The sequence below is a fragment of the Hippopotamus amphibius genome, chromosome 6 (genome assembly GCF_030028045.1).
Source record: "Hippopotamus amphibius kiboko isolate mHipAmp2 chromosome 6, mHipAmp2.hap2, whole genome shotgun sequence".
Taxonomy (NCBI): domain Eukaryota; kingdom Metazoa; phylum Chordata; class Mammalia; order Artiodactyla; family Hippopotamidae; genus Hippopotamus; species Hippopotamus amphibius.
The window spans coordinates 155,296,411-155,319,619 of record NC_080191.1 but is presented as its reverse complement, the minus strand read 5'-3'; the positions used below and the strand labels follow the sequence as shown (position 1 = coordinate 155,319,619).

The 23,209-nt window shown below is 39.1% G+C and overlaps 1 protein-coding gene across 6 annotated transcripts in view; it reads left to right on the top strand.

Moving 5' to 3' along the window:
• Nucleotides 1–22,917, top strand: part of PEX5L (peroxisomal biogenesis factor 5 like) — a 171,251-nt gene extending 148,334 nt beyond the window's left edge. For all 6 annotated transcript variants that reach the window (XM_057740114.1, XM_057740115.1, XM_057740111.1 and 3 more), the window contains 7 exons: nucleotides 7,933–8,049; nucleotides 10,284–10,427; nucleotides 13,361–13,431; nucleotides 14,728–14,925; nucleotides 15,599–15,764; nucleotides 16,149–16,306; nucleotides 22,713–22,917. In XM_057740114.1, the coding sequence (XP_057596097.1) occupies nucleotides 7,933–8,049; nucleotides 10,284–10,427; nucleotides 13,361–13,431; nucleotides 14,728–14,925; nucleotides 15,599–15,764; nucleotides 16,149–16,306; nucleotides 22,713–22,917 (1,059 nt within the window). The remainder of the gene's footprint in view (nucleotides 1–7,932; nucleotides 8,050–10,283; nucleotides 10,428–13,360; nucleotides 13,432–14,727; nucleotides 14,926–15,598; nucleotides 15,765–16,148; nucleotides 16,307–22,712) is intronic.
• The last annotated feature ends 292 nt before the right edge of the window (nucleotides 22,918–23,209 follow it).

Here is a 23,209-nt window from a genome sequence, read left to right as displayed (position 1 = left end):
TCATGCAGTAGATGGCTAAAACACCTACAGGTGGCCTTTCTTTAAGGCTCGGGCTTCCTTCCAGCATGGTGGCTAGATTCTAAGGGTGAAGGCTGGAAAGTAAGAGAGAGGCAGGAAGAAGCTGTATCACCTTTTAGGATCTAGCCTCAAAAGTCATACCAGTTCATTTCCATTGCATTCTGTTTGTCAAGGCAAGTGTTCAAAGACATGGCCATAAACTCCAGCACTTAGTGGAATGTGGCAAAGTTCTGAAGAGGCTGGGGGACCAGAAACACCACTGTAGCCATTTTTGGAACATGCAATATGCCCTAAAAGGGAAGAGTAAAGTATCTTGAATTCCAGATCTTTTATTTACCAATAATAGTATGATTTTGAGCAAGTAACTTTATTTCTTTTTGCAACATTTGTTCACCCTCTCTTGAATTACAGTTATTTCTATTTTTATTTTATCATTGGACAGTGAGCTTCTTGAGAGTAGCATCCACACCTAGGTGTGTTTTTGTTTTGTTTAATATCACTGTGATGCAAGCTCAAACATATAGTTTGGGTTTAGCAAATATTTCTAACACCTTATTTTATAAAGCTAGTAGGGAGTTTCCCAGTAACTTTCCCCACTTGTAGGCATGGCTAATGGAGAATTAAACCCCTTTGGAACTGAGTCACATTGCTTGCAGTTCACTGTTGTTCTGTGCCTGTCTCCGCCTAACCAGTGTTGTGGTTGGGCTGGCCCTTGTGGTTCTTACTATGATTGCAAGATGCCCTCAGCAATAACTATCAGGAAACTTTTAAAGGAAAATAAAGGTTTGTTACTTATAGGTCCTAGAAATTACATTGCCCACCTGGGGCCACACAGCAAAGTCACAGGTAGAGAGAAAGAACACAAGCATGGGTCTGAGGTTCTCCTTTTATTGGGTTTGAGAGTGGGGGCCTAGGGTTTCAATGGCTCACTCTTTATTAGTGAATTTAAAATATAAGAGTGGGAATTTAAAGCTCAGGAAGAGAAAAAAACAATCTTCCCAAATGGTCGGCTGTCAAAGAACTCTAAAACAAAGGAGCCTAGGAGGTAATAGAGGGGATGGGGGGGACATCCTAGCTTTTTATGTAGTCTTGTAGCCTGCGATGTGTTTATTCAAGATAGCCAATTTTGAAGAGGATACTGTCTTCGAAGTGGGTGCCTCTTTGAAGTAGATACCTCAGCAATGAAAGCTTAAGTCAGGCACTTGCTTTACAGGCAGAAATGCTGATGGTCAGGGCTTACACTGTAACTACCCACCTGCCCCTTCCCTCACCACATGACTTATCACATGGAACATGAGACAAGGGTCAAACCCAAGGGTCCCCCACATCTCCCAAGCCTGTGGTAAAGTAGCCCTGTAGTCTCATGCTGCTGGCAGCCCACAGAGCAGCCAGGAGGCCTGCAAGAAATAAGTAACCTCTGAGAAACTGGCCTCACAAAACCTTGCTCCCAAAGCAGCAGCAAACCCCAGGCTTAGTCTCCAAACCTCATTTCAGGGCATCTTCAGAGCAGTTCCTTGTTATGAATGCAAGTACCACTGGGACTACAAATACAGATATAATCATGTGAAATTCTGGTACTGCAAAGGTGTTCATTTGCTAATAAATACCGTAAAAGCCCTTTCAAAAATGACCCCTGCCCATTTGGACAACAGGCTGTGTTCACTGTGCTTTAATACTCCATTCCTCTTTGCCACTTGCCAGATGAAGGAGAATAGAAAGCAAAGAACAGGAAACTGTTTTAGATTCTCTGTTAGAAATGGCTTTTGGTTGCCTCTGACAGTCTCCTCAAGTCTTGTATTGCATTATTTCCAACTTCCGTGCCCATTCCTCTCCATTCCATCATTTCCAATTTTTCCTCCCCATGTTTCTGCAGTTAACAGGTTGGCATGTTGTTTGGTGAGAGCCTCAGGCTGTTTACCCAGGTGGCTGCCAACACTGGCAGTGATGGCCGACTCCACTATACAGGGAAACATGTCTAACCCAGAGGCAACTGGAAAATCTCTGTTGAGTGCTAGTACCAATATTTTTGTTTTTCAACCCTTCTGAACCACAGTTTACAGTTTGTGGGATTGCATCCTCTCTCTATCCTGGCATGTATTCTTTTTCATTTACAAACATAAAATAACATTAATTGCCAATTCCTTAGTTCTTCTATGTTACAAATTCTAAGCACTTTACATACATTGCTTCACTTAACCCACACAACCATTTTACAGACCAGGAAACTGAATTAAAGAGATAAAGTAAATTGCCGAAAGTCACATGATGAGGAGCATAGCCAGAACTGCATATTGTTCTACCTGATGCCAAAGCCTGTTTTCCTTCCTTATACTGTTTAGCTTGAGAATGGTGCATGTATGATAGATCCATTTCTTATCTCATAGAGATTTTATTAATTTTGAACCTTCCTGTTTGACTCAATAAATCAATTCATTAATAACACTGCAAGCAAAGACACTCAGGCTTGTAAGGGACTATAGAATTCATCAGGTCAAACTGACCCGTGAATCATCTGTAGAGCACTGCTCACATTGGTCATTGTGTCTCTGAAGATTTCTAATACTAGGGAACCCATCCCTCTGAGGAAGAAGAAGCCCATTCCACTTTCAGGCAGCTTCATGTTGTGTTTGATAAAAATCTGTCCCCCTGGAACTGCCATTCATTCATCCTAATTCTGCTGTCTGCAAAAACTGCTTGCTTTGCGCTCAGCACCCCTCTGAGCCTTGCTTTACCAGGTTGCTTCCTAAACAGGCTTACTCCTGCCCATCCACTCCTGCCTGAAGAGACTCCAGTTTGTCAGTGACCCTCACTATGTGGGACACCCAGGGCTGCACCCAGAACTCAAACTAATTCTGACCAATCAAAATTTTATCCTATCCCTGGGACCTAAAGATTATCAGACTAAGTGAAGTAAGCCAGACAGAGAAAGACAAATATGACACCGCTTATATGAAGAATCTTTTTTAAAAAATGATACAAATGAACTTATATACAAAATAGAAACAGACCCACAGACATAGAAAAATTTATGATTACCAAAGGGGAAAGAGGACAGGAGGGATAAATTAGGAATTTGGGATTAACATCTACACACTACTATGTATAAAATAGATAACCAACAAGGGCCTACTGTATAGCACAGGAAACTATACTCAAATTTTGTAGTAACCTGCAAGAGAAAAGAATCTGAAAAAAAAATAGATATATATGTATGTCTAACTGAATCACTGTGCTATACACCTGAAACTAACACAACCTTGTAAATCAACTATACTTCGATTTTTTTGTTTTGTTTTGTTTGAAAAGAAATTCCATCCTATCCTTGATCAGGTGCTGCACATCTTTGCAGCCTTACGTTGAATATCTTCTTAGGGCAGCCACATGGAATCCTCAACTAATGCTGAGCTTTCAGTCAACAAGTCGTGAATGGGGACGTTTCAGAGACAGTTCACCAGCCTGTGCTACTAGATCCAGGGCAATGAGGTCCTTAACTCATCTGCATATAATGTCACTTCAATGAAAATCATTTATTGTGGTAAAGACTTTATCCAGCTTTGCATAGTGATCTTCATTCCACACCTTGCAAGGGGTACTTTCTTTTCTCTTGCATATGCAGAATGGGTTGTTTGGTTGTTTGGTGGGTTTTTCTTTTTTTTGTAAGTTTTGATCCAGTGACAGTTAATCAATGGATGTCTAAAGAGGTGAAAGGAAAGTCAGACTCCTCACAGGCAAAACGGACATGTAATCTCACATCCGTCAGTTCCTTCACAACGCAACCCCAGGATCTTTCTAAGCAACACTTATGTTTGACCTCAAAATTGAAAGGAACTCTATTTTAACTCAAGATAACCAAAATAGACTGGTGAGGGGGAGCTGATAACATGCCGCTATCCCTTAAAATTCCCTGGTTCTAAATTAAATTGCTTATTTTCTTATTCTTCATATTTTAATTAATATTTAATTTTGTCATGGTTCTTACAGAAATTTTTATATACTAGTTTTACAATCAAAGTGAAAGGAAAATGTCAAATATACTTCTAGGGAAATGTTCTAAAGAATAATTTATGGAGATCAGTGAACAGGCTGGATCAGTGAACAGCCCCCTTCCACAAGAAAAACGTGATCCTGGACTGTGCTCTCCCTTCCCCCTTATTCTGATCTTCTGAGTCAAACTGCACAGGAAAAGAAGCCTGAGCTATTGTCGAATGAGCGCAGTCTTCTCGCTTTACAAAAGACAAAAAATAATGTACAGATGAGTATAAATGACATGCTCAAGTTCACGGGGATAATGGCAGCTTCTAGCACATACCTCTCTTCTTCCAAACCACCGATCCAGAACCTTGGTATTGGAATTCAGAGAGGTAAGGGATTCCTCTAGTGTAGGGTCTTTGGAGAAAACGTCGTGGAGGAATTGAAACTGAAATGATGTAAGCTTTTTTTTTAAGCAAATCTTACTTTTACACTAAAATAACACATGCTAGCAATAGAAGATTTGGGAAATGCTGAAAAGTACAAGGCAAGGTGATGGGGCAAATTCTTCATAATCCCAGCCCATGAACGCAGTACTGTAGATGCATTTCTCTATAGTCTTTTTTTTTCCTTACATACTACTTGTTTTCTATCATTGTGCTCATACTACATATCAAGGAACATTATAACTCAAGGCCTATTCCATGTTGTAATAAACTTCATAAATGCCATTTTAATTGCCATGTAACAGTCCATTTTTGCAGTAATCTTCTTGCTCTTATTTTTGAGTAATTAGGCAGAAAGGAAAAATTCAAATGAAGAGAGGAAAGGTATCTAGAAGAAGGTATATATTTATATATACAGAAAATTAAAACACCAAAATACTCACAGATGTGTATTTGAGCTTTGAGTTTGTAGGTGATTTTTGTTTCACTCTTTATATTTTTCTCAATGGTACAAAAACACTAGTAAACACACCTACTTTTATTGAGCGTTTGCCATGTGCTTTATGACACAGATACGTTTTCTCATTTAGTGCTAATAATGACTAACCAAGATCACTAGTCTATACTCATTTTAAGAATAAGGAAAATGAGACCTGGAGATGTTAAGGGACTTGCAGAAGGCCAGTGATGGAGCCAGAATTTGTTCCCAGGTCCATATGAGGAGAAAGCTTCTGTTCTTCACCACCACACTGCATATCCCAAGTTTTTAATGACTATCTACCATTGTTATAATCAGAAAGCTATTTTAAAAATGAAAATGGATTGTAAACAATAGCTCATTTCTGGTGTAAGCAGATAATTTATTACCTATAGAGTGTAAAAAACAATCTACCAACATCCCAGAACAGCTAAGAAAATCATCAATACATAAAATCCCCTCAGTCATGTCTAAAATGTTTAAAACTCAAATATGTTTCAGGTTTCTCTGAAATTGATTAGGAATAGAAAAAAAGAAGCAGGGTTAATTGCAGTTACGTGAATGAAGTCTGGATTCTGAGACCAGATGAAAATTGATTGTGCTAAAAGTAGTCTTCTGTAATTAAATGAAACTGTGCGGTGCACTTTAATTAGTCAGCAGAACTTATTCTAAGTGGTAACAGTCAGTCCTAGTGTATCTCATTAAGTTAGGGCACGACAGCCCCACCTCAACTGAGGTTCTCTTTCCACAGCAGTCTTATTTATGCATCTACTGCTCTAATTTGAAACTGCAGAAAAGGTGACTTTTGTAATCCAAATGTACACATTACATAATCTTCCTCATTTTCATTCAAAAGACTTGTAATAGCTTTAGATTCCAAGGAATCTCACTAAGGAAATTTGACTGTCTTAGAAAGTACTTGAAGTCATTGGCATTTCACATCACCCATCGGGGGCTTGGGAAAGTCAGTAAATATTATAAAATTCACTTGATAGATTTCTCTTTGTTTCTATGCAGACAAGCTTAACCTGCATATTCAAGAAAGAGTCTCCTCAGTATCTAAATGTGCAGGTTTCATGGTTTTTTAAAAAAGAAAGATCATTTTTCTTTTTATTATTTTTTAACCTTTCTTAAATTATAAAAAATACAGAAAATTTAAGAAGTACAGAAGAGCATAAAGAAGCAGGAAAAACAGCACCCATCATCCCTTTATTGAAAGACAGATTACTCTTAACATGGTAGGATATTTTCTTCTAGTCTTTTATCTAGCTGTTGCAAATATATCTGAGATCATTCTGTTTGCACAATTTGGTGTTCTACCAGAAAGAATCATTGAACAGATTATCAAGATGCCTGCTGTCCTGAGCCTTTGTGAAGGGAAGGCCTCTACTGAAGGGACAGGACCCATATCTGGGGTAGCAATGAGTATTCTGGACATAATGAAGGAGAACAAGAAGTACTATTTACTTAGTAGCCTGGGATTAATCACATTGGGCTGGCCCTTTCTCCCTGTATATTTGTATTCAGAAGAAATAAGCTTACATTTATCATATAGAGCAACTTTGAAGAAGAGGTCCCACCACAGAACAACCACCACCCAGGCATGAGGGTGGAGTAGAGGGTGAGACTGGGAGGATTAAAAGATGAAGAGCAACCTTTGATGGGGTGTTAACAAGTCACAGGATTTAGAATCATAGAAATTGAGATTTGCACAGAAATTGGATCTCAGTCCCAGATTCACATGTTCAAGGAATACCCATTTCTTTGTTTAAGGAAAATAAAGTAGCTTCTGAGCATCTCTGGCAGGTAACTTAGTCTCAGGCATCAAATATGGAAGGCTTATGTGGCACCAGAAAACAAGGACAGAGCCTCCATCCTCTTGTCTGTCATGCGGACTGCTAACAGCCAACCATGCCCCACATGGCTCCTCAAAATCCAGTGTCTCTCTACTTTTCTGTCATGTGAGGATCAGAGTTCCTAGCACACCCTCTGTCATCCTCTTGGAGGTCAAGCCAATTTGCCAAGGAAATAGCTAAAAGCTAAGCATCATTTCCAACTCATCTCAGCCCCACCACCCTCCTTCTCTTTTCCTGCCCATGGAAATTCCTCCTCCTCTCTTAAGTTCTTTGAGATACCCTTTGTTCTCCTCCCTGGACACCTTTCTCCTTCCAGTATCTCCTCAAGTACTCTCTTCAGGCTTAGTAAAATAGAAGCCAAACAGGGGCAGATCTTGCAGAAAAATTCTGCCTCAGTCCAGGAACACACATTTCCCCTGAAATAAAGGAGAGCAAATGGCCTGGTTTCCCCTTTGGAAGACATAAAGGAAAGTTATAAAGAGGAAAACACAAAGTAGTATGTTTCAAAAATCATCCTGCTATAGAAAAGACCTTGAAGAGGATTCAATCGAGTTCACACCCAAAGCCGGTCTCCTTCTTTCTTCAGCACCAGGAGGCCTCGTTTGCCGTAAGGTGATGAGCATGGGCTTAGAAGACAGACTGTGGTTCAGGTCCTGTGCAATCCCAGCTTTAGGACCATAACCCTCTAGGATCCGTTTTCTCCTAGCACAGTACTTGGCACCAAACAGGATCAATGAATGTTGCTTTCCCTTGTCCATGGCCAGCTACCTCTCCAAGTCACTGTCCAGGCGTCCCAAAGCAGCTGCTCTAATTCCTCTTAGCCTAGGAGCAACTCTAGGAGAGACTGTCCTTCCTAAAATGTGTGCCTGGTACCCACACTTGAAACTGTTCAAATAATGGATTTTTAGCTGAATTTGGTCTATGTGATCCTCGTCCCTCAGATGGTAACTATTTTCCTCCAGGAAAAAGTCACAACGAATCCAGTTTGACACTTTGAGCACTGAGTACCCTCCAGAGGCTCTTCAACCATGAGTATCGTTGGATGTGGCCAGTTTGAACACTTCATTCCTCTTCTGAATTCATTTTTATCTATGAGGAAAACTCTGGAAATAAATGATATAGCCTGTTCTTATATCCATCTCTCTTCATTTTTCCTGTCTCCTAGTCAGACACAGAGTTTTGGGATAAGATGCAAGCTGAATGGGAAGAAATGGCCCGGAGGAACTGGATATCAGAGAACCAAGAAGCACAGAACCAGGTTACAATCTCAGCTAGTGAGAAGGTGACCATTTCTCTTCTTACATATGCTGACTAGTTTTCTTAGCCTCTTTGGATCATATTTTTATAAATTAGTTGATAACTATTTTGTGAAAAAAAAAAAAGAAGAGTCCAAGAATTAAAGAGACTATTTAGTGTCAATCTGACCTCGAAGAAATTTTGGTAGATGAAAACGGTGTAATCATTCAATGCGTGAAGGCAGCAAAGCTGGAATGGAGTACCCTTATTTTTTCACCAATGTTAAGATAGACAGTTTGGCAGCCAACCAGAGCTTGGCCCGTTACTGAAGTAACATTAAGGGTGGGTTCGAATAAGAATGGGGCGAATCCCACAATGTTTGAGCCGTGGCAGTAAGCTGACAGAAGTGAAATCAATGAGCAAGAGGGTGAGAAGGGGGGCTCAGGGCTGTATGTCACAGCTCGTCTTCATGCAACTAGCAAATAACTCAGTGGGAAAGATACCCCTCACACAACCAGGTCAAGTCCCAAGGAGAGTCCTCACAGATAGTCCCCTGATAAAGAGCCCCAGCAAATGAGTGAGTACAGTCAACAGCCACCCAGATACCCGTGAAGTCCCAGTAGCTCTAGGATTTATGCTTTTAAAAGCACTTGGAAAAAAGAGAACACTTGAGAAATAAGTTTAAATGACTTGAAAGATAGAAAGAGATGGAAAGATAGAATTTTCTTACACAAGGGAAATAGATATAAATGTTTATGTCATGGTTTTTTGTGGTAGAGGAATTCTCAATTGTATTCAATTCTGTATAACTTCTGTGATATTTAGTTCAATCCAACAAATTTTACCATTTGCTCTGCTCTAGATACTGGGGACTATGATGAATACCCTCTGATCCTAGGGGATTAGCAATATACATAGTCATTAAAATGCCTTCCTCCTTCCAGTATCTTCTGTCCCACAGGAAGCAAGGCACTCTCATAATCAGATCAACCATCTCATTAAAATTAATTAAATTAATTTTCCACAAAGACATTAAGAGTAAGTGAGAAGAGAAAACATTGATGCAGAACATCAGTCCCTGGGCTATAATTCATGCACCAGAGCTCTCCACTCCACGTCCCCGTATCCCTAATACCACCACTACATAAGCTGGTCGTCCTTTATGGATTTTGACAGAGTTTTGTCTTTTAAGCACCTGTGGAGAGTGAAGGTCTCCATTTGACATATTTAAAAACCTTAGTAACATCATCAACAGACTAGCTTATTTGTATCTATCAAATTGGAAGGATTTTACAATCATCTCTGCGAACAAGGTCGCAACAAATAATATCTCTGATTCTTCTGATGAGGGTTTGTCAGGACATACTTTCTCAAAAACAATTCAGCTATATATATCAGGGACCTAAAAATAGTTCATAGCCTTTAGCCTAATAAATCCTTCTGGAAGTCTATCCTAAGGTAATAATTACATGCAGACAAAGATTTGAGCATGAGACTTTCACTGTAGCTTTATTTATGATAACAACAAAAAAAAATTGAAAGTAACCTGAATGTCATCAAAAGAGGATTGATTCCTTTTTAGCATAACATAAATAATTTTAATAACTAAAACTAAGTGGAGCTTAAGCTACAAACCTGCATATATAATATGAACTTGTTTAACTTATATACTCATAGAAAAATACTAGAAGATTATTTGTACATTCCACATTGTTTAAATTTTTGCAATAAAGGAATATCTGTAACTTTAAAACATGCATCCTCAATGCAGAGATATAGCCTCCCAGGAGGTCAAAAACTGATTTGAGGAATAGAAAAAATCTTAGATGATACTACAATGGTTTGTAGCCCTCCAAAGGGCCATTGTATATAAGATGTATAGTATGTGGCATTATTTCAAGGGAGTGGCAGTACTTAGCAAAAATATGTCCCAGAAGTCAGTATTTTAAAAATCTTGCAGGGAAATGGCTAAAACAAAAAGCACAAAAGAAATATTAGAAGGAAAACAGACTCCAAAATATTAGCAGTGATCTTATTTAGGTTGCGGACATTATAGGTAACTTTCTGTTTCTTTTTGTATTATTCAGTAACAAAATAATGTTATTTAACATTTACACCATGAAAATGTACTACAGTCACAATAAGGAAAAAGCAGCAATTTAAACTTAATAGAAATTAATAAATAATTTAAATAAATAAAATTAAATTCAAAAAGAACTGACAATGTAACAATTTAGAGTGAAATCAATGGATCTGTGTTGGCCCCTCTCTGTGTTGCAGGGATATTACTTTCACACTGAAAACCCCTTCAAGGACTGGCCTGGAGCGTTTGAAGAAGGCTTAAAAAGGCTGAAGGAAGGGGACCTGCCAGTTACCATCCTGTTCATGGAGGCAGCAATTCTTCAGGACCCTGGAGATGCAGAGGTGTCATTTCCCTTTATCCTGCCAGGCTCAGAAAGGGGCTTCATGTGCTAACAAGGGGCAGAGGGTGACAGAGAGTTCTACTAGGTGACATTTTCATCAAGTAAAGTTTCCCAAAGTAGTTAATGTGGCTAAGTCTGATATGTGTTTGAAAGTTACGAATAGGTACCCATTTTCTAACCAAATCTGCAGTGTCTATGGTGCCCCAAAATAAAAGGAGACAAGAAATGAAAAATCAAAATTGCCAGCCTGGAGGCTCAGCAGTAGTTTTCATGGGGCAGAGTATGGTTTTGTTTGGGTCTAGAGCCACACCATATCTCACCCATGATTTACTCGCTCAACATTTATTGAGCACATATTATGTCCCAAGAATTGTGCCAGGCATTGGCTTAAAATTTTGAAAAGCTGGAAAAAATGGACCAGTTGAAAGGACAGGTTTGCAATCTGTCTGGAAGACAAGTAAATAAATCAATGCAGTGTAATAAATGATTGTCAGAATATGCACAGGATGCTAGGAGAGCAGAGAGGAAGGGGTCTGACCCAGCCTGCCCCTCCAAGTGAATCCAAAGCTGAGTTTTGAAGGAGAGAGGATTAAAAACTGCAGGGGAGTCCAGCTGTTGTTAAGAGGAAATGGTTCTTGGATGGGCAGAGGGACAGGGTGGAAGAGACAGTGGCGGGAGAGGAGGCATGAAGAGGTAGCCAAGAACTGAACATCCTGAAAGCCATGGGGAACCACTGTGGGAGAGGACACGATCAGATATGCCTGTTCGAAAAGCCTCTTTCTCTGAGACGTGAAGGGTGATTGGAGATGGAGACTGGGAGACTACCAAAGAAGCTTCTGCAATTTTATCTCGGTCCAATAAGTTTCCCAAACTCCAAAGGCCTGTAGTAAGATACTGGCAGGTATAAAAGCTTCTTTTTCAGTCTGTAGGTGGTTTTCAGGAAACATCTTATAGGAGGATATTCTCAGAGGAATTTGCAGAAATTTATTATATATACAGTGCTGAGAAGGCAGTATGGAATGTAGTAGTTAAGCTTCTGGGCTCTGCTGTCCTAACTTTGTGGGTTCACATCCCTGCTCTTCCACTTGTTAGCCATTTGCCACGTGATCTGGGACAAGCCATTTAAAGCCTCTAAGGTTCAGTTTCCTCACAATTATAACTATCTCATTGGGTGCTGTGAGGATTAAATAAGTTCATACAGATAAAATGCTTGGTTTAGTGCCTGGCACATCAGTATTTAGCCTTCATCATTATTATTGGCTGTACTTAGTTTGTGTAGAAAGAACAAGTAAACTAATTACTACTTAAAGCCCTTAGTATCTTGTTAGTCAAAATGGTGTCAGTGAAATGAGATTGAATTGAGAGTTGGAATTCTGAACCAAAATATTGGAATTTCTAAAAGATCTAAATATCGATGTAGAAGAGAAAGTCACTGCATTGAGGAAACTACAACGCCCCTCCCCCAACAAAATATCACCTTACATTTCTAAATGCTATGTGTTTTCATATATATTATATCATTTGACACAACAACCCTGGGAAGTTTAATGAAAAGGTATACATTATTATCCCAGACTCATAAAAGAAAATGAGGACACTTGGTAACGAATGGATCCTAGACAAGGACCCAGGGCTTCTGAACCGATGGAGACCCCAAGGCTAAGATAATGGACAGTCTGTGAATGGTGAAAATGACACCACACCCAGAGGCTAGGAAGATGCCCTCAGAGAAAGACTGTTTCATCAGTCTTTTCTTAAGAAGCATTCTAAGGTGTATGAAAGGTGAAATCAAATTAGAAGCTTCTCTGTATATATTTGAAAGACTTAAAAGATCACTGATACTCTGGGGGAGAAATATTCAGTATTTTTTATGAGCTTGTATGGTATATATAATAATAACCCATGAGGGGGAAAGCTGATAAAATGTTTACAGTACTTTAAGATGATTCTATATGTTTACATAGAGTTTTGTTTTAAAATGTTCATAGCATTGATTCTCAAAGGTGGGAGAGTTACACAAACCTTTTTAAATCCCTAAGACTGATACACCCCCCAGCAAATTTGAGGACAATGTGTGTAATGAGAGGTTTTCTTGATGCATATTGGGCTTACTGTTCTTATAAGTATATAAGTAGAAAATTTTATATTAAAATTTTTCATTCCAGATGTGAAAAACGATATCTGCTTGAAGATATTCTTGACAGTTTTGACCATAGCAAAGGATTAGAAACAATGCAGAGCAACAAGGGAGTTGGTTGAGGGAATAATGGGATATCCATTTAACAAAATTCAAATTAAAAATTATAGGTGGGGGGATTTTATAAAAACATGAAAGTGCTAATAATGTAGTTTAAAGTGTAAATGTAGGCTATAAAATTATATATACACTATATTGCATTTTACATGTGTTTCGTGCTTTTGAACGACTATATTAAGTGTGAACACATTGTAGGGGGGTTTGTTTCCTCCGGTTCCTAAATTTCCTGTTGCCTCTTATGATAATTGCTTGACTTTCCTTTATACAAACTAATTTTATTTTGTACATCTTGAGATTCCTTATTGTAAATTTTAGACTGTTTAGCTATATTTCTAAGTTATTTTTCTACCTCTTTTCCTGATAAATGCATACTTTTATATATTTTTCTTTTGGTTTTAAAATACCTGGTATCATGAAATCTCAGAAATTCAGGTTTCCATGAGCCACAGGAGAGAATAAATACTTAGAGTTTGTAAACAGTGACAGAGAATCTTGACCCAGATGTCACGAGAGAGTTTGAATGAAGAAATGCATGTGACGTTTTCCCCTTTTACAAGCTCTCGCATCCGAGACAGTCTGCTCTGCACAGAGGGATCTGTCACATGTAAACAAACCAACAAAAGCACATGAGTGGTGCTGCTTCCTCTTGCAATGTTGACATCAGTTGTTTTTTGTAGGCATGGCAGTTCCTCGGGATAACCCAGGCAGAGAATGAAAATGAACAAGCAGCTATTGTCGCCCTCCAGAGGTAGATGAAGCTAAGTGCAAAATCATGGGCCTGGTGGATACTTGTTAATGGACTTCTCCTCGTTTCAGATTTGTGTTTTGACCCTTAAGTACATTGTAAAAAATGTGACCAGGATAAGTGCCAAGATGCCACGTATTACTTACATTTAGCTCTGGAAAACAATTTATGAAGAAATCATGTTCTTAAATTGCAATGTTTTACCATCTACAAATTGACCTTCATTGGCACAAAAGAGTCTATGTCAAAAGCAGTCATAAAATAGACTCATTATATCAATAGTTCTTTTTAGCTTTCTAGCCTTTTGCAGCATCTGAAAGTTTTCTTCAGGAAAAACATACAAAATAATCTCAATGTAATTTTAGCTCCACGTGTCTACGGAGAAAATCCTGAGATAGTTTCAGAATCCTGAGCCCCTGACTAAAGTTGTAGCATCATGTCTTGCTTGATTGAGCCCCTATTTAAACCCTGCTAAAAATAGCCTCTACCAAATAGACTTTCCCTTTCCCTACTCTTTCTTATAAATAAGTAAATATTTATGATACAACCATATATTTATAACCTGTTCCTAAAGAACTGATATAGGTACCAGGACGTGCTAATCAAAGTCGTAGCCACAGATCACCAGCATCGTCATCACCTGGGAGCTGGTCGGACCTGCACAGCCTCGGGCCGCTCCCCCTTCCCCGCCCCCCAGGCCTACTGTATCAGAATCTGCATTTTACCAGATCCCCAGATGATTCTCATGCACATCTAAGTCTGAATAGCCCTTGTCAGAGGCCAGTGGGATAACATGAGGGGGAGCGGCTGTAGCCTGTGCCTCCTAAACCCACAGCGGTAAGCTAGAAACATGCAGAATTCCCCTCTCCTTTACGGAACACTATTCAATCTTTCATCTCGTAACATCCAAATTTAGTTCAAGTCAGTTTACTTTGTGGATAGGATACATTTTATATATTGATAGCAGAGCAGCATTAAAATAATGATATTCTCTACTTCTGTTTAGATAAACTAATTACTAACAAATTATGTGCAGGGATTAGCCACATTTTGTATAGTTATTAAACCATTTCATTAAAATTACCAAACCTAGCACTCATCAGGCTAAGTTTTAACTTTCTTAAAAATGTTCTGAGGTCCCAATTTTCAGATAGATAAATATGGTATTTTCCAGAGACTTAAACTTAGCAATGCTTTTGCACCATTAATTAATAAAGACCTCAAATTTTCTAAAGAACTGTTCAGACTCTGGCTCCAAAGAAAAAATCTGAAATTGGCTTTTATTTTGCCTTGTTTCAGGTGCTTAGAATTGCAGCCCAACAACTTGAAAGCTTTGATGGCTTTAGCCGTGAGTTACACTAACACTGGCCATCAGCAGGATGCCTGTGAAGCTTTAAAGAACTGGATTAAGCAAAATCCAAAGTACAAATACCTTGTGAAAAGCAAGAAGGGATCTCCAGGCCTCACCCGGCGGATGTCTAAGTCTCCTGTTGATAGGTATCCTTCTCATTAAATTACATCCATGTACACAATCACCTTCCAGGCAATTAATGAGCCTCAGGTCTCCACCACCAACCATTTCAGGATGGTTTGTAGGACAGCATTCTGCAGGAAGAACAGCACTAACTAAAAAAGATTGATGCAGAAACAGAGGCAAAATTTGGACACATGATCTACATTGTGGACACTCCCAGATGTTTATCTGAGTACCATATTTCAAAGCCAAACAATTTGGACATGTAATTAACCTAAAATAAGTTATAATAAATATCAATGTGCCAAGTTTTATAAAGCCTGAGAATTCATTATACGGAAAAGGGAAAATTCTTTCTTCCGGGAATTTTGTTTCTATCAGCAATAAATCATGTTAAATTGTCACTGAAGGCTTGGGAAATTTAGCCCTGGGATTTTCTACATTGGCATCGTAGGGTCCATGGAACTCTCTTTGTCACTACCTTACTTAGCACAGTCTTATTTGTGTACAACAAAATATTTTGTGAAAATCAGCAAGTATTTTTTAACCTGCAGTATTAAGAGTCTTCTCATTAAGCTAAGATATTTTAAGCAAGATTTTTCCAGTATGCAATGTTCTCCTGGAACAGAGAACATAATAGTAAATTGTTTATGTTCAGACTATTTGGATTATATATCTAACTCGTTTCCCTTGTAGCTCTGTTCTGGAAGGAGTGAAGGAATTATATCTGGAGGCTGCCCACCAAAATGGAGATATGATTGACCCAGACCTGCAGACAGGTCTGGGGGTACTGTTCCACCTGAGTGGAGAATTTAATAGAGCAATAGATGCATTTAACGCTGCCTTAACTGTTCGGCCAGAGGTAAGTGCACAGCAAGATACCATAAGGTTCTCTGTTAAAAATAAGTTTTCACAGGCTACATTTTGTGCATTTCTGCTGCACTTTATTTCCCTGCATCCAATGGTTTAAAGTGATCAGTACTAATGACTTGCTACAGTGGCTGTTAATACTTAGATACCTAAAATAGAAACATGAATTCTTGACAGCATCCAATGGTAGCTGCTCTTTGATGAATGAAAGTCATTTCAGAGGGTTGTCCATAAAGATTTTTGAGTAATTCACCAGTCAGTCCTTATCCATGAGCACTGGATACATTTTTAGCTGTCATCCTTTAACAGGGAATGTTGGCATACTAGGTCACTGTGGCTTGTACAGGTTGTTAGAGAGCTCTAATTTTGTCGTCAGGACTATTCATTATGGAACCGTCTTGGGGCAACCTTGGCGAACGGAGACCGCAGTGAGGAAGCTGTGGAGGCCTACACTCGAGCACTGGAGATTCAGCCAGGCTTCATCCGGTCCAGATACAACCTGGGGATAAGCTGCATCAACCTGGGTGCCTACAGGTGAGTATGGCAGCAGGCTGACAGCCAAGGGCCATGCCAGGGCTGAGGCTGACTAACCTGAAAGCTTGTTTCCCAGTAAAAATACCTCCTTCTGTAATCTCCTCTTGTTAAGGGTACGTTTCAGAGCTTCAGATCCCGAGGGCTGTTGACAAAGGAAGAGTTTGCCTCCGTGTTTCTTAACCTTTAGAGAACAGCAGCCATTGGGCATCTTGTGAAACGTAGATTCCCAGCCCCCTCTCCCAGAGACTTTGATTGGGGGTTAGGACAAGTCATCTGGGTTTGTAACAGCCCCAAGAGCAACTCTTCTTTGAGAAACATGAGTAGTTCAACCCTTCATTTCCCAGGTAAGGAAAAAAAGAACCTTGGGGAGAGGGGGAGGGGAACACAGCAGAATGACTAAGAAGGTCTCAAGGCCAGTTGTTGGCACAGCACAACCAAGAATCCAAGTTTTCTAAACCTAATTTACCAGTAAAGTTAATTTTAAAAAAAGGAAAAATTTTAAATGGTGGGTTCAGTGTTTGCAATGTCTTTTTCCTCCTCTCGTGACCCCTCATCATCATGTAGGCCTAGATCCTCTATCTGTTCCCCATCAACACGGACCATAAAGGACCTTTATTTCTTTTCAGTAATGAGTTTGGGTGATTGTTTTCTTCTTTCTTTTCCTATTTTTTTTTCTCTTTTCTAAATCAACCGGTATTACTTTCTTAATTAGAAAAAAGGAGAATTAATGTTAGTTTTAAACTCCACAAAAAATGTAAACCCTTTCTCATTCTCAGAAAGAGCTAGGTGTTTTTTTTCTTTTGGGCAGTGGGGGGGCGGGGGGGAGAGATTTACGTTGCTTTTTTTTTTTTTTTTTTTTTTGGGCTACGTTGGGTCTTTGCTGTGTGAGGGCTTTCTCTAGTTTCAGGGAGTGAGGGCTACTCTTCATTGCAGTGCGGGGCTTCTCATTGCGGTGGCTTCTCTTGCTGCAGAGCACGGGCTCTAAGGGTACAGGCTTCAGTAGTTGTGGCATGCAGGCTCAGTAGTTGTGGCTCACGGGCTAAGTTGCTCCATGGCATGTGGGATCTTCCTGGATCAGGGCTCGAACCCATGTCCCCTGCATTGGCCGGTGGATTCTTAACCACTGTGCAACCAGGGAAGTCCTGAGCCAGGCTTTTAGAATCAGACAAACTCTGGTTCAAATCACAGCTCTGCCATTTACTGGTTTTATAACTCTGGACACATAACTTTGAGCCTCAGTTTCTTCACTTGCATAAGAGAAGAGGTAATAAGCTCTACCTTGCAGGATTAGCGTGCAGGTTAAGTGTAATTGCCCAGCACTGAGCATATGCTCACTACCTAGTAGGCATTATTATTATGAGTATTATCATTGCCATCATCAGTATCCTCAGTATCCTCATCCTTATTTAGCTAAGTCATGAGAGAGCTGCATAACTGGATTGCATTCTTTTGACATCCGAAGAATTGCGGTCTCTGAACTGTGTTAGAGCATTGTGCCGCTGGCAGATATTGAAGCTTTAGAAACTAGTTGCTGCATTTATACTCCAAGGATCTTCGGAAGAACATTAGTCACTGGATTATACTCTGTCCTCTAAGGCGATCTTAGGTCAAAACCAAGAGTAGCTGAGTGGCTCCTGAGCAACCGGTTTGTTTTACTTGCAGACGTTGTGAAATGTGCCACTGCAGAGGCCTTCTTTACACCAGCTGTGCAAAGGGCCAGAGGCAGATCTGTGCCACCTCCCTGCACATCAGCCTGACGATATCCATTCCATATACTAGCTTCATTCCTGGGTCTGTCTGATTTCCTTAACCTGATTTTATCTTTACTCTCTTTATTCACTTACTAGGTTGGTTGTGTATATGTATTTTATGACACCTGAAGTCCTTTTTTTTGGAACAGGGAGAGATGTAAATAAATACATATGTACACATAGACATTTTGAATTCACTAAAGGAGGCCTTTTAAAAAAGAATTGAAGTATAGTTGATTTACAATGTTGTGTTTTAGGTGTACAGCAAAGTGATTCAGTTTATATAAATATATATACACACACACACACACACACACATATATTATTTTTCAGATTCTTTTCCATTATAGTTTCTTACAAGATATATAGTTACCTGTGCTATACAGTAAATCCTTGTTTATTTTATAGATAGTAGTGTGTATCTGTTAATCCCAAACTCCTAATTTCTCTCTCCCCACCTTTCCCCTTTGGTAGCTATAAGTTTGTTTTCTGTGTCTGTGAGTATGTTTCTGTTTGGTAAATAAGTTCATTTATATCATTTTTTTAGATTCCACAAATAAATGATATATGATATTTGTCTTTCTCTTTCTGACTTACTTCACTTAGTATGATAATCTCTAGGTCCACCTATGTTGCTGCAAATGGTATTATTTCATTCTTTTTTATGGCTGAGTAGTGTTCCATTGTATGTATATACCACTTCTTTATCCATTCATCTGTCAGTGGACATTTAGGCTGCTGCCACGTCTTGGCTATTGTAAATAGTGCTGCCTTGAACATTGGGGTGCACGTCTTCTCAAGTTAGAGATTTCGTCTTTTCCAAATGTATGCCCAGGAGTAAGATTGCTGGATCATATGGTAACTCTATTTTTAGTTTTCTAAGGAAACCCCATACTGTTTTCCATAGTGGCTACACCAATTTACATTCCCACCAACAGTGTAGGAAGGTTCCCTTTCCTCCACACCCTCTCCAGCATTTATTATTTGTAGACTTTTTGATGATGGCCATTCTGACCGGTGTGATTATAGTTTTGATTTGCATTTCCCTAATAATTAGCAATGTAGAGCATCTTTTCATGTGCCTATTGGCCATTTGCATGTCTTCTTTGGAGAAATGTCTGTTTAGGTTTTCTGCCTTTTTTTTTTTTTTTTTTTTTTTTTTTTTTTGCCACGCCACGTGGCTTGCTGGATCTTAGTTCCCCACCAGGGATCAAACCCGCACCTTTGGCAGTGAAAGCCCGGTGTCCTAACCACTGGAACACCATGGAATTCCCTTCTGCCCATTATTTTATTGGGTTGTTTGGTTTTTTGACATTGAGCTGTATGAGCTGTTTGTATATTTTGGTAATTAATCCCTTGTCTGTTGCATCATTTGCAAACATTTCCTCCCATTCCATAGATTGTCTTCTCATTTTGTTGATGGTGCCTTTGCTGTGCAAAAGCTTATAAGTTTGGTTAGGTCTCATTTATTTCTGCCTTTATTTCTTTTGCCTTGGGAGACTGACCTAAGAAAATATTGGCACAATTTATGTCATAGAATGTTTTGCCTATGTTCTCTTCTAGGAGCTTTATGGTGTCACATCTTATATTTAAGTCCTTAAGCCATTTTGAGTCTACTGTTGTGTATGGTGTGAGGTAGTGTTCTAACTTCATTGATTTACATGCTAAATTTTAGAAAGCCTCCTTTTGCATGTAAATTTTCCAAAGCTTCCAGATGAGTTTTAATTGTATCTTAGTGTAGAAAAAAGTACTTAAGGGGCCAATAAAATACTTTCTTGGCATTCACAGATGTAAGACTCAGTAGGGCAACTATTTGCAGGAGGCCATGAAAATCTGTAGAGGTAGAAATGGACAAACTTGTTGAGGTGTGAATTTTTAATCTCAAGCAGAAAGTTTCCTGTACAGGAACAAATCAGTTTTAGGGTTGCCGGATAAAATGCAGAATGCCCAGCTAGATCTGAATTTCAGATAAACACCAAATATGTTTTTAAGATAAGTGTTTCCTAAATATTGCATGGGACATAACTTATACTAAAAATTACTCATTGTTTATCTGAAATTTAAACTTAACTGTGCATCCTACATTCCTGTATTCTTGTTTGCAATATCTGTCCATTTTGATCAATAGATCCTTTGGAACAGCAAAATGTTTTGGCTAAAATATGTGGATATTTTATTGTCATGTAGGATATGGGAACTCTTTGAAGTAATAAAAATCTTGCACTTTTTCCTGAGAAAAAAAGACCATCCAGTGAGACATAAGCCTTAAATGCATTCTGAAAATAAGTTTCACTTGCAGTATAAGTGTGTGCTTAGGACATGGCCCAGAAGAAAGCCAGGAGCTGGTATCCACCAGTCTTGGGACCTCTCCCTCAAGAACTGCAGGTGTCTGTGTCTGTAGCTATAACACGCGCTGTTTGTCATCTCACATGTCCTATAAAGAGTCAAAGGCAAGCCCTCTCCTCATACTGTATACAGTTGAAACAAGCAGAGGAAATTGTTGGTGTGAAACCTGGGTGGAGCTTAAAATGCTACCCTTTCGTCAGTAGGAGCTACAAAGTAGAACTTAGACCAAAAAATCGTAACCTTTTCAATCGTGAGGACCCCTTTTTAATTGAAAACATTAATCTCATCCCCTTTGATGGTGACGTCTTTAGTATTCGTATAATGAGGGACAACGACTATAAAGTGAAGAATGCTTTTAAATGCATGTGCTTTTTATTAATCATGATATAACATTTAAAACAATTTCAACTTATTCATACATATGTGTGTAATCTTTGAAAATTATTCACACTTGTACATGTACAATCTTCTGAGTCCCCCAAAAGGACTCTTAGTTCTCAAGTTGGGGAACAGGTTTAGACTACCCTCGTGAGAAAAACCTGGACTTGCTTGACGAGGCTAACAGGTGAGACTATACTATTACTCTCCACGGCCCTTGGAGACCACTGCCACACACCAGGGCAGGAGCAGCCCGTGCAGGAGGCCATTCCAGCATCTTCCTTCCCCAGAGTTCTCACTGGCCTAATGAGAGGAAATGCAGTCATTGTCATCCAAGCTGCCACCTTGTGCCCAGGAAGCCAGAAAGGGCCTCCAAAGTAAACTCTCTGTGTGCACCGGCTATAAATCCTGCTCCTCTTGCCTGGTCACAAGAAATCCAGAAGAGGGATGATAAGAACACCCACTCCCTTCCATTCCCCAGGTGCAACCATTCCCCAGTCACCCTTTACTTCCAGGCATATCTAACAATACAGATGAGCAAATGCCTGGATCATGTGCATTGGAATCAGAAATCCATCCTCGCTTTCTTTGTGGTTTCTTACCAGAGGCCTGACAGTGACTACCTCTTAGGATTAAATGAGATCAAGGGTGTGAAAAGCTTTTAAGAAGCATAAAGAAGACACAAATTAAAGAGGCATCATTCTTCGCAAAGACAAGTTTGTCAGATACATAATACACATTCCAGGTGACAGGGAAGTTGAAGAGGGCAGTTCCAGCAGGTACACCGGGCACATGAGCAACAGAGCAGCCCTGGACCACAGGAACTAGGCCTCTGGACAACATCTGACTCAGCAGGTCACAAGCTTTGTGTTCTTCGGACCCCTTTACACTTTTAACAATTATTGAGAAACTCAAGGGGCTTTTGTTTATGTGAGTTATACCTATCAATATTTACCATATTAGAAATTGAAAGAAATTTGAGATTCATTTAAAAATAATAAGAAACTAATTACATGTTAAATTATATATTTTACAAAAAAAATTATTCTCCGAAACAGTTTAGTGAGAATGACATTCTTTTATCATTTTTACAAATTTCTTTAATATATTGCTTATAGAAGACACATTCTCACCTCTGCTTCTGCATTCAATCTATTGGGATATCACACATCATATAGTCACTGGAAAATTCCAGTGTATATTCATGAGAAAATGAGAGTGAAAAGGTAAAATAACATCTCAGTATTATTATAAAAATAATTTTGACTTCACTGATCCCCAGAGTTCCCCAGACCACACATGGAGAACTACTGACCTAACTTAATAAAAGCTTTCGCATAAATGATTCAGCCACACCTCACAAGAAAGCTTTAAAATCACTTTTATTCTCCCTGTAATACAGTTGGGGAAACTGATGCTTGGAGAAGAAATATGCTTAAGGCTAAATAATTGGGATTCAAGCCCAACTGCTTTGATAACAAACTCAACTCAACCCCAGCTGCCTCCTACTTTGGGAAAAGTTAAACTAATTAGAAAAATTAAATTTTGTTTCTGAGTAAGGCCAGATGCCTCCCCTGGTTATATAAATCACTTATGCAAATGTATTAGGTCTTCAAATCATTCCTGGAGTAGGGGGAAGATCAAATGCATTAATGAGTTAACAATGGTTTTGCTTTTATTCTTCCTGTCCCACATGACATACCTAAAATAAAGTTTGCTTTCCTTTTTTCTTTCTGATTTCACTATATTTAACAATGACTTTTCACAAAGAAATGATGAGAGAATCAGAAAGTGGATTGATGATCCAAAACACCAGAGAGGTGATTTAGGACTTTAGACTGAGATAACTTAATTCATTTTTGTTTTATTTCTAAGTTGGCTAACTCTGAAATCTGTTGCCTTTTTAAATGTCTATTTTTCTACCCTCTTAGAGAAGCGGTCAGCAATTTTCTCACTGCCCTCAGTTTGCAAAGAAAGAGCAGGAATCAACAGCAAGTTCCTCATCCTGCAATCTCTGGGAATATCTGGGCTGCCCTCAGAATTGCCCTCTCTCTGATGGACCAACCGGAACTCTTCCAGGCAGCTAATCTCGGTGACCTGGATGTCCTCCTAAGAGCTTTCAACTTGGATCCTTGAAGGAAAAGAAAAAAATAAAAAATAAGAATCCCTCATCTGGGTAATTGTACTGAGAAATGCAAAACTACTTTATTATGAATTCCAAAAAGGATAAAACGGATGTTCAAAAGGCCATGGTGATATAACCCAAGGGAATTCCTACAGACAATGCCCAGCCTCTGTTTAGATACAAAAGCACAAAATGTTGTATAGGGAGTTAAGGTTCGGCTCAAAAGAAGAACTGAGAGACACAAGACAAACCAAGACAAAGTAACTGTGTGTGAATACTCTTTACAAGCTGCAAGCATATTGC